At 39.2% G+C, this 12,043-nt stretch overlaps 1 protein-coding gene across 1 annotated transcript; it reads left to right on the top strand.

Annotated features, from left to right (window-relative positions):
• Positions 1-9,898: 9,898 nt before the first annotated feature.
• Positions 9,899-10,572, top strand: LOC145791818 (uncharacterized). The gene is made up of 2 exons (XM_082872260.1): positions 9,899-10,131; positions 10,281-10,572. Exons 1-2 carry the CDS (start codon positions 9,899-9,901, stop codon positions 10,570-10,572), a joined length of 525 nt encoding a protein of 174 aa, XP_082728386.1.
• Positions 10,573-12,043: the final 1,471 nt, after the last annotated feature.

The following is a 12,043-nucleotide window of genomic DNA, read 5'->3' as shown; positions in this document are numbered from 1 at the left end:
AATCCTACTTTAAAATTAGTAAAAGATACTATAATATAAAACTTATAACTAAATTGTCCGAAAATAAAAACTACTCTATTTCCGTAAGCAAAATGCATAAACTAACTTAAACTGTCCTAAAACCGATCGCTGCTCTGATACCAATTTTTTGGGTGAGTAAGTGGTTTACCACTATTTTGAAGTTGGGCTGAGAATTATCTAATTAATTCTACAATTCTGCTAATAAATCCTCAAGCTGTTGTATAGCTAACTGTAAAGCTTCTTGTTTTATAGTTATCTGTCTATTTATTTGTGTGATTTTCAAACTATAATGTACTAGAGATTTACAAGAGCCTAATGATAACAAAAATTGATATCTTAGTTTTTGATCTTCTAATTCTTGTATAAGCTCAGTACTAGATTTGATTTTAATTCTAAGTTCTTCTCTAAAAGCATGAAATTTTGATTTTAAAATTCTTATATGAAAAATATTTCCTTGATATTTCTACTCAGGTTGTTCTCCTTATATTCTAAATTCTTTTTCTTATTTGGTAAAACTATTTTTAAGCAATATTTGCTTTCATTACATGTACTCCCACCTTGAAACTAAACCTCGTTTAAACCTCGTTTAACATAGTATATTTTCATTTTCTATTTCTTACCTTTCCCTTTTTGCCTATAATTTACCCTCAATGCCTAACCACGGCTCACACGGATTTTTCAGCTAAGGTCACTCAGTAATGAAATGAAAAACAATAGATACTATGAAGGTTCAAAAATTTAGTTTTTCCAAAAAGAAAAAAAATTTTAGAATAAAAGAGTTACCCTTTGGAAATATCTAAAGAAAAGGAGAGACTACTCTCATTTCATATTAATATGTAGTATACTTACAAAGATTATGTTACAAACTTTGAGATTCTAAAAGACTTGAACACTTAGAATTTTTTAGACGAGGGTTGGAGAAATTTTTTGCAAGGAAGAGTGGAGAGAACTTGCATTGCTCCATCCGTTGGCATGAATGCCAATTTATACACTACATTTGATAGATATAAAAAAAGCTAAAAACTTACCCTTATGTCTAATTTTTGAATAAAAAGTCCAAAAGCCTAGTTATAGGCTTTACAAAATTTCTAGATAACAAATACATGGACTTTGACACCTTTTATGACCAACTTCTTATTACTCTAGACACAAACAATAAAAATTATATCAATAAAGGGTTAGGATAATGATGTCGGGTACTGCTTTGGGCCCCATCGCACATCATTCAATCCTCCTATCTTGATAAAATTTCGACTCCATAATTTGTTACAAAGCACGTGTAAGGATTCTCATAGCTTTTTTTTAATGGAGCAGAATAGGGGTCATCTGCTCTATTAAAGTAGTGAGTGAAGGAGAAGCCTTACTTCTGATAGACGCAAATAATTATAGACACAAATAATTACAATAGCTGTTGTTGTTTTTGGCGTGAATTTTGTTGATCGTTGAAGAGAGGCCTTATCTTTCACAGATTTTGTCTTTTTCTTCTGAGTATCTTGATGCCAATACTTGATGTGGACATATGGATACTCGGATGATGGAGTGAGTCTTCAAAGCTAATCTTCCGTGGATACAAAAGAGATACAAAAATTCAAAGAGTCAAAAAGTCTAAATCCTATGAAACTAATAGTCCGAAATAGTAAATGAAATATGAACTTTGTAACTATAATACTTTCAAGATCTCTAAAGAGTCTAATTATGGAGTGCAAGTTTTTTTTTTTTATTTTACCCATTCATTCTATCTTCAAGATCTGCTACTAAGAGTTGATCGTAAAAATCGTCCCCATTATCTGGTTCATTCTCCCATTAGTTACCTTCTTCTTTCATTACTAGTGAATCATGAGAGACACTATGCTGATAGTTTGGGCGTCGGCTTTCATCGACAAATGTTTCTTTGCTGAAGGGAAAACTTGGAATGACTAAGTTACAATATATCTTCTGATTTCTATCTTCACAGACGAGATTACCATAGCTTCCATTATATGCTAATAGAGGATTACTAGCAAATTTCCTCCATTTATTAAGCTGATCTCTTAGTGAAATTTTTTTGCATGGCCAGGGTCTCCGATTGAGAAGTCCTGGGTATCTTAAAAATGTAGAAGTTCCTCTGAGGTATATTTTATGCTTCGCTGGAATGCACTTTATTCTTTTTTTATTCTGGTAGCTTGCTATCAATTAATACTTCTACAAACGGATGATGCTCTTCCATTACACAAAGTACTGAATGAACAAGTTTATTTCCAAAATTATCTGTCTGATCTGGATCTAAAAAAATTATTCTAGAAACAAAGCCGTAATCTAACAATTGTATGGCTGGTAGATGATGCGTTTTGCCTCTAATCTTTATCTCTAGTGGCTTAAAAGTTGCTAGATTTATCTGGCAAAGGCAGATGCTGAAATCTAGATTACACTGACATCTTTCAAAATATTCTGGTCTATTTATACATCTTTCTTCTTGTAAACAGGGTTGTTCTTCATCCTCGTAGAGATAAGTCCATCTATAAATCTGGATCAGGTCATTGTTGGTTGTAAAAGCAAGGCACCCTCGTGGGTCTGATGTATGTTCTTTCTTGTGAGTTTAAGCACAATTTGCTATCTTTGAGAGATATTGATTACTGACTTGATCGTCGGAATACCCTCGGGTGGACGAACCACCGCCGAATTCTTATTTTCTTGTGCAGGTTATTGGGCTTAATCTATTTTGCTGGAGCTCTCTAGCTGAGTTCCTCGTTTAGTTATGTGGTAAAAAATCAACACCCACAATTTGGCACCATTTGTGAGAATTTAAGAAGAATAGATGGCCAACAACGGGTAAGGAGAAAAGATCGGGGACGACGTCCCAGGTAGGAGTAGTAAACATGCCGATCCTAACATAGAGAAAGAAAATCATAATAAAAAAGCACGGGGATCAGAATCCTGTGGAGAATAACGTCGGCAAAGAGGGAGACACCCCGAAGAAAGCAGGTCGACACGAGTATTACAACAAAAGTAACCTCCAGGAATAAAAGGACAGATGCCTGAGGAAGGATAGCGAGATGAAAGGAATGATAAACAAGTTGGCAGACCTACAATCGGTTATCAACTTCATGATGCAGAACGACGTAATGCAACCACCGTACCCATTGCAAGACACGACAATTCCAGCGGCCAAGACCGACGTCCAGAAAGGAGGGTAGAAAGCAATCCCAGTAGTCCCTTAGCATGACAAGGACAAGGAATGTTCACATCGGCCTTTACGGGATGTCGGACGAGCTGAGTTAGTAAGAGGTAAGTCTTAGAGAACGCCTCATACCAAGGGAACCTATGTCAAAGAACATCGGCACGTCCAGGGGAAGGGACTTTGCTTTGATACAGAGAATGAAGAAAAGTCCAAGAGGACACACCACGATGCTCGGAGTAGCGCACCAAAAAGGCTGAAATCTATTGATAGTCGAGCTCCTGGTCGAACGAAGGAGGACCTGGGAGACTACCTCCAGAGGAAGTGACTCAACACCAAGGTCACATCCCCCGTCAAGCCAAGAACACCATTCTTAATGGAGTTGGATAGGTTCGAGGCCTAGAAGAGGCTTCATATGCCGAGGTTCCAGGTCTATGACGGTAAGTCTGATCTGAACTTTCATATCGGCTTATATTTAAATTCAATGGCTTTGTATAGTGGGAACAAGCAGCTGCTGTGTAAAATGGTCCCTTCATCGTTTGGGGAAATTGCATCAGATTGGTTTTATAAGTTGCTGAAAGGAACTGTGAAGAGTTGAGAAGACCTGGCCGAGATGTTTGTGGCCAGGTTTGTAACAAATAAGTTGCAGCCACTAAGGGTAAACTCCCTGCTGGCTCAAAACATTAGCGAGGGTGAAAGCCTAAGGATTTATGCCAAATGGTATTATGAGGTGTTCAACCAAATATCGGCATGTAACCAGGAGCTGGCCGTCGTATCTTTCAAAAACGGTCTGGACGATGAATGCCCTCTTCAGAAATTGCTGGCAAAGACTTTACCAAAGAGTATGGAGAAGCTCATGGCATGAATTGAGAAATATGCCAGAGTAAAGGAAGACACGTACGAAGCAAAGACACCAAAGTAAGAGAAGAAAAACGGCTCGCCGAAGTGAAGCCGAGGAAACACTGGTTTCAACAGGCAGGAGACAGGGTTGATGGTTACATAGACAGTCACCACTGTATTCCGGATCTCAGTTTATAAAGTTTTGGAGAGAATCAGGAATTAGCTGTATTATAGAACGCCGAAGAAGGTCCCTGGCGAGTTTATGGGAAGGAGCTTGGGGAAGCACTGTGCCTACCATATTGAGGATAGGCACTTGACTCAGGGGTACAGGGCTCTGAAGATGCACTTGGAGGATCTGGTCAGACAGGGTTATTTGAGAGACCTAGTAGATGAGGCCAGAATAAGGGAAGAGCAGGCAAGGTTGCCCAGGCATCGACAGTACCACCACCATCACCACCACAGCAGGAAGAGTAAGGCACCTGCAGCATGTGTATCAGGTCCAACAGAAGAAGCCTAGGACCAATGAGCACCAGGGACCAATGGTCTCTTTTACCGAGACAGACCTGGATATAGTGCAGCATCTACACAATGATGCCTTGGTGATAATGCTTAAGATTAGGAAGTGCCAGGTAAAGCGCATACTAGTTGATTAAGGCAGTTCTTGTGACATTATCTATGTTAAATGTTACAAGGAACTTGGCCTCTACCCAGATGATCTGGAACAATCCAACAGCCCGATAATTGGAGTCAACGGAACTCTGACGTGGCCTCTAGAAGCCACGAATTTGGAAGTGCAGGCAGGCACGAAGAAGGTAAGCACAGAGTTCACAGTAATTGACACCTCCTCCCCTTACAATGTTATCTTGGGAAGACCGTGGTTGCACGTAATAAGGGTTGTTTCCTCAACATTGCACCAGCTATTGCGGTTCCCAGCATAACATGGAATTGAGGAGATCAGAGGGGATCAGGTACAAGCAAAAAATTGCTCCATGGGTGCAATAAAATCCACCTGCAACATGCGAGAGGCAGAAATAGTAGAAATTGAAGACGAGGACATAGAGTTCCTAGATGACGTTGGCAAAGAGCCGGCGAACAAGAGTGAGGAAGCCTTGAAGAAGATTCTGGTAAAAGAAGATGATGCAGAGCGCTTCTTCCTTCTCGGCTCAGGTTTAGCCGAGGAAGAAGAGAGGGAGTTGGAGGCTTTCTTGCGAGCAAACATAGAAGTGTTTACCTAGACGCCATACTGTAGACACCTCAATTTTGACCGCCCGTAAGACTTAGGGGCTTGATTCCGAGCACTCGATGATGACGATTACATTGAGTTAGTGGTTTAAGTTCTCAATAAAAGAATCCGAGTTCGAGCTCTAAAGAATTCCAACCTACCATACCCACTGTATTTCTACCTTAGAATTTCAGTATTGCACCTTGTATCAACCTGTATTGAACCTGAAAGTAAGAGATAGTGGAAATACACTGAAGTCCGGCCAAACCTCAATAATCCGGTCGGAGACACCAACATCCGACCGGACCTCTTGACTTTTTAGGCAATTTCAGTAGTGTTCTGCCAGCTACCCAATTCTGCAGATATTTTGATCAAACCTACTCGGGGCCTATAAATAGCAGGGTTCAGACTGTTATATAGGGGTTGAAAAACATATATAGAATTTGGTTAGAGAGATCAAATTAACATCAAGTGAGTTAGAAATATCAAGAGTTAGAAAAGATCAAAGCTATCCTCCTTCTTGTTCTTCCATAAGCCTTGAAGCTCTCATATCATCCATACATACCATACAAGAGCTTGAACTTGAATTTGATTTGAGAATTGAAAATCATACTCAAACTTGAGGGTGCCTTGGAATCAAGTTTGATTTACAACAAGAACACCTCATCTACAAGAGGTAAAGCTTTCTTGCTTTTATTTCAATCTTTGTTCATTTTTTTCTTGTGTTTTCATACTATTTTTGGACTGTTTTGAGGGCTGAAACTTGTGATTAAAAGTTACCCAAAGGTGGAAGGGTTAATCCCACTTCCTTGAACCTTACTCCTAGCATAAATCCTTGTGTTTCCCACTTGTTTTCTTCAACTTTTGCCACTGTTTTGGGGCTGATTTGGGACTGTTTTGGGGCTGTTTTTCAACATCTAAACTATGTGATTTGAAGTTGTAAAAGTGGAGAGGGGTTAACCACCCTTCCTCATAATTATACTAGCTTTAATCTCTCTATGATTGTGTACCTTCTGTAGTTTAATTTCAGCACTATTATATGTTATTTAGGGGCTATTTAATTTATTTCAATAAGTTTGTTTTACATATTATGTTTTTGTTATATTAACCAATTAATTAACTTTGCATAATCACCTCTGCAACCTCCCTCCATTCTTCGATTATTTTGATTAAAAAGTTGTGAAAAATTAAGATTGTGGTTCAAGTATAAGAAAGAAACTTTTCTCATGCTTAATGTTTAATCTCTTAAGAGGTTCACTATCAAAGGCATAAAACTTTCTTATGCTTAATGGTTTAATCTCTTCAGAGGTTCACTATCAAAGGCATAAATACTTTCTTAAACTAAAGCACAATCATGTATTTTTCAGTTCTTTTATCACCAGTGTGTCTACTTTTAAGGGATTAATTGCCCCTTGGAAATCATCAAGGAACATGTCATTATCACTTATTATCAAGTTTGGGTTTCAAGTCATTATCGCTCACTTTAGGTTTTTCTAAATCATTATCACTCTTCTGAGTTTGACTAGTTTTTGTTGTGCATCTTGGGTTTGACTTGAAATCCCTAACTTGTTAATAAGTTTGACTCTTCATTTGTAATTTCCTCTGAAGAATATAAGGTTTATTTCCTCGGGTTAAGTCGACACTTATTTTCCTTTATTGTCTTTCGGACTTAGTGGATGTAAATATCACCGTGGACTTAATGGATTAAAGAAAAGGAAATGTAATATAAAAGAGGCTAATAAAATTGAGTTTTAAATGAATCAACCAACATAAAGAACCAATATGGTTGATTGAATTCGGTCGGACGTTATACTGAGTTTATTGTGTCAAGGCTTGTCTTACATTAATTTACGATGTTTTGATGAATCTTGAAGCGTCTTTACGGCCAGACATTATGCTGGAGCCTATTATTGTGTCAAGGCTTGTCTTACATCAATTCATGATAATTTGATGAACCTTGAAGCGTCGCTACTTCCCTTCTTGAATTCGCTTCATGATAAGAGGGAAGGGTGGTTGTTATGCATTGCATTTATTGATCTTTGTCCTATCGTATCCAAAATCATCTTGCGAATCAACTTGCAACCATAGATGGTTTGGGAACCGAGTTCGCTCCTTTCTTGACTATTTTTTATGATAGAGAAAGGTAGAAGAGACAAACATGGCTGTGAATACCCTGTCTGCACTGTTTCACCTCAGGCACAAAAAAAAAATAGATTTTCGCAAAGAAAATAAGGTATAATTGGATTTATTTGGGGCTCGAATAAGTCTTGTTTTGGGTTGGCAAAGCTCCAATAAATTGCAAACAATACACTTTTGGTTGAAAGCAATGATAAGGTGAAACAGAACAAGTCTCAGCAAGGCAGACAGAGTAATTCCTGAGGAGCATTACACAATCATTACATATTATTTGTTGTAATAAATTAGACAACCTCTTTTCAATATTATTCATTCGGATTTGTGACAATGATTTATTCGAACACTTGGATATTCGGACCCTCCTTCGCGAGGATAAATATGTAATAAGTTGTATGTCTTCCAACCCCCCATTCTTTCTGCCTTTTATTTATCTGCTTATGATGGTTAGCATAGGGACATCATATTTTCAAATTAGCATTTCCATGACTTGCATTCATTCGTTTTGCATGCATAAAGTTCGGCTTATCATATTATTCAAATGTCAAATTCAAACTCTTTACTTGAATACGTGCGCTATTACATGCCTTGAATTGACTCGCATGCCATGCTAGTAGCCGAGCTTATTAATTACATATTGTATGTGTTGCATTAGTCATGTTGCATTAATTAGGATCATATATTTTTTCTAACTATTTGCTTTCTTTTGACTTGCCTTCGAACATAAGGTAAGCATTTTTTTGCTTTAGCATATTGCATGAATGTGATTGTTGCCATATCAAACATACTACCATGAGGCTAAATGCTTACTTGATATACCTGTTTGAATGCCAATGGATGAAGGCTGTTTACTGAAATTGGGATACTTTGATTAAATGTGTATATATGAGATCACTTTTTCAAGTGGTACATATTACATATTCAAAACACTTTTTCAAAACAAACATGAAATCAAACGTTCTAACTTCTAGTGAAATTAGTCTATACTCGTATGTTATGTTAAAAATAAAATAAGAACATATACTGTACATAAGAATCACATCATAATTAGTAGAGGTTGATCTTTGATCGGGTGAGTGGGGTGCTCATTATTAACCTTCCCCTCTCATACCTAAGTTTCCGAACCAAGACACTTTGGTAACGATGGACTAATAGCCTTTGGCACGAGTCATGGGTTTCTTAAATTTCTCAAAATAAATATTTAGGTGGCGACTCTGATATCTGGCAAAGCAGTCCATTTTTGGCATTTGATTCAAAACATCGATTTTTCAAAAGCAATTGCTAGATTTGGACTCTTTTTGTGTTTCCACTATTTCACATTGCACTTGTGAAATTAGATTCAGAACCAACACAAGTGGAGTCTGAACTGTATGGGCTATTCATCATTCTGAAAGGGGGCGCGAAAAGTCAAGCCACACATACGAGGTGCTTGGCATTGATCCTGGGGTCACTTGTCATAGGCTCAATGTAGACAGGTCGGCTAAACCTGTCATTTAGCAGGTAAGGAGACCGACTTTGATTCATGTGGAGGCAATAAAGGAGGAAGTGGACAAGCTGTTGGAAGCCAAGGCTATTTGGGAGGTGAACTACCCAACCTAGTTGTCCAACAGAGTAGTTGTGAAAAAGAAGAATGAGAAGTGGAGAGTCTGTGTGGACTTCACTAGCCTGAACAAGGCTTGTTCCAAAGACAGTTTCCCTCTACCTAAAATTGATCAGCTATTGGATGCCACTTCAGGGCATGAGATGATGAGCTTCCTGGATGCTTACAGGGGATATAACCAGATAGCAATATATCCCCCTGACGAGGAGAAAACTACATTCATCACCCCAAAAAGGCTATACTGCTACAGAGTGATGCTTTTCAGGTTGAAAAATACAGGAGCAACCTACCAGAGGTTGGTGACCAAGATGTTCAGACATCTAATTGGCAAGACAGTAAAAGTGTACATTGATGACATGGTCATGAAGACCAAAGAACCTGGGAATCATCTGGCCGACTTGAAGACAGTTTTTGATATCCTGAGAACATATCATCTCCTACTCAATGCTTCGAAATGTGCATTTGGAGTTGGGTCTAGTAAGTTCCTAGGATACTTGGTTACCAGAAAGGGCATTGAGGCAAGTTTAGATCAAATCAAGGCCATTCTTGACTTAAAGAGCCCGACGTCAACCAAGTACGTCCAGATTTTGACCGGCAAGGCGACAGCCTTGAATAAATTTCTCAACCGAAGTTCTGATAAATGCAAACCATTTTTTAGTTTGTTAAAGAAGGCCACAGATTTTTTTTGGACAGAAAAGTGCGAAGTCGCCTTGGCCGACTTGAAAAAGTACCTAACTACAGCTCCAGCTTTGTCAAATCCAATACTTAGAGAAGAATTGTTCCTATACTTGGCAGTATCAGAACACGCAGTGAGTGCAGTGATAATCAAAGAAGATGAGGGAGAGCAAAAAGCTGTATACTATGTAAGGCCCTAACAAGTGCAGAAACTAGGTACCTATCCTTGGAGAAATTGACAGTAGCCCTGGTAATGGCTTCGAAAAAGATGAATCACTACTTTCAAGCCCATAAGATTGTGGTGTTGACTAAGCATCCTTTGAAGTCCCTGTTACATCATGGGGATCTGACAAGCAGAGTAGCCAGATGGGCAGTAGTGTTGGGCCAGTATGACTTGGAATTCAGGCCTGGAATAGCGATTAAGGGCCAAGTTCTGGCCGACTTTGTGGCCGAATTCACCTCTAGTGCCATCCCACGTTGGGCCCGGTGAGCCGTGGCCTAGGTTGTCCACAAGAACCAGAAAAAACCCAGTTAGGGCCTAAGAACCCCACTCTAGCAAAACAGAAGAACAAAAAGATACCAAAGCCCTACAACATTTACATTGACGACTCCTTCCGTTTTTTTGTTGATGGAAGTTCAAACCGTCAAGGAGCGGGGGCAAGAGTAGTGTTAGTAACTCCAGATGGGCGAATGATAAAGCAGTCTATTCGTTTGGGGTTCAAGACCTCAAACAATGAAGTCGAGTATGAGGCACTGATTGCAGGGTTGAAGTTAGCAGCAGCAATAGAAGCCGATGAGGTAGTAGTCTTTTGCGAATCCCAACTTATTGTGAATCAGGCAACGAGTGAGTATGCAACCCGAGATGAACGAATGATAGCCTATGTTAAAGAGGTTATCAGATTGTTAGCATTGTTCCAGGATTACTGACTACAGCAGGTTAGCCGAGATGATAATAGTCATGCCGATGCCGTGGCTAACCTGGCTAGTGCAATGAAATTAGGGGAGGCAAGGACAATAATGATTGATTATTTGTCGGGCCCAAGTATAGAACCATTGATCACAAAGTACGAAGCAATGTGCGTGGAGACGGGTCAAAGCTAGATGGATGTAATAGTAATGTTCCTGAGGGATGACAAGTTGTCGAATGATCGAAAAGAGGCGCATAAGACTAGATTGAAGTCAGCCAGGTTCTGCTTGTCAGCAGAAGGCCATCTCTACAGAAGATCCTTCACTATGTCCCTTTTAAGATGTGTATATCCATCCTAGGTTAAGGATTTCTTGTATAAAATACATGAAGGAATATGTGGAAACCATACTGGAGGTAGATCACTTGCCTATAGAGCTATATCCCAAGGGTACTGTGGCCCTATATGTAGAAGGATGTTGAAGCCTGTGACCAGAAATGTGAGAAGTGTCAAAGGTTTGCACCTTTGATACATCAACCAGTAGTAGATCTGAACCCAGTATCCAGTCTTTGGCTATTTTCTTAGTGGGGCATAGACCTAGTGGGACAACTGCCCTAGGTAACTGGATAGAGAAAGTTCCTGCTGGTGGCAACTGACTAGTTTACGAAGTAGGTAGAGGCAGAACCCTTGGCCAAAATTAGAGATGTGGATATAAAGAATTTCATCTGAAAGAACATAATCACCAGATTTGGGATTCCAATAGCCATTGTAGCAGACAATGGCACCCAATTTGATAGTAAACTGATCAAGAGCTTTTGTGTCAAGTACATAATTAAGAACTATTACTTCACTCTAAGTTTCCTCCAGAGTAATGGTCAGGTAGAAACATCCAACAAGACCATCTTGGATGGAATCAAGAAGAGGCTGGAAACAGCAAAGGGAAAATGGGTGAAAGAGTTGCCCAATGTACTTTAGGGATATCGGACTACGCCGAGGAAATCAACTAAGGCGTCTCCTTTTGCCATGGCTTATGGTATTGAAGCAGTCATCCCACTAGAAGTCAGCATCCCTGGAATCAAAACCCATGGAGTGGAGAATGGAACTAACGAGTTATTCTTGGCCCGTGACCTGGACCTATTGGGAGAAAAAATGGAAAGAGTAGTAATTCGGCTGGGGGTATACCAACAGCAGCTTGCTAGGGCTTAACAAAAAGGTCAACCCAAGAGAGTTCAAGGTTGGAGATCTCGTCCTAAGGAAAGTGGTCGGCAATAAAAAGGATCCTAAGGAGGACAAGCTTGGCCCAAACTGGGAAGGGCCTTATAGAATTATCTCGGTTGCTAGCAACGGGGCATATTAGCTTGAAGACACTGATGGCAAAGAGTTGCCCCGACCCTGGAACACTTGCAATCTAAAGTGTTTTTATCATTAGTTTTTGTTTTTTAAGAATTAAGCAATATTAGCCAAAGTTTTAATAAAACACTAGCTTGATTTGG

The sequence above is a fragment of the Camellia sinensis genome, chromosome 5, assembly GCF_055761805.1.
Source record: "Camellia sinensis isolate YWXY chromosome 5, ASM5576180v1, whole genome shotgun sequence".
Taxonomy (NCBI): Eukaryota; Viridiplantae; Streptophyta; class Magnoliopsida; order Ericales; family Theaceae; genus Camellia; species Camellia sinensis.
The sequence above is the reverse complement of the archived record's forward strand: the minus strand, read 5'-3'. Positions and strand labels throughout refer to the sequence as shown.

Bases quoted from the DNA above. Each gene is read 5' to 3' on its own strand.
- LOC145791818 (XM_082872260.1), top strand. From the start codon at position 9,899: ATGGCTTCGAAAAAGATGAATCACTACTTTCAAGCCCATAAGATTGTG. The intron at 10,132-10,280 runs GTGAGCCGTGGC...TGTTGATGGAAG, and splicing joins GCCATCCCACGTTGGGCCCG to TTCAAACCGTCAAGGAGCGG.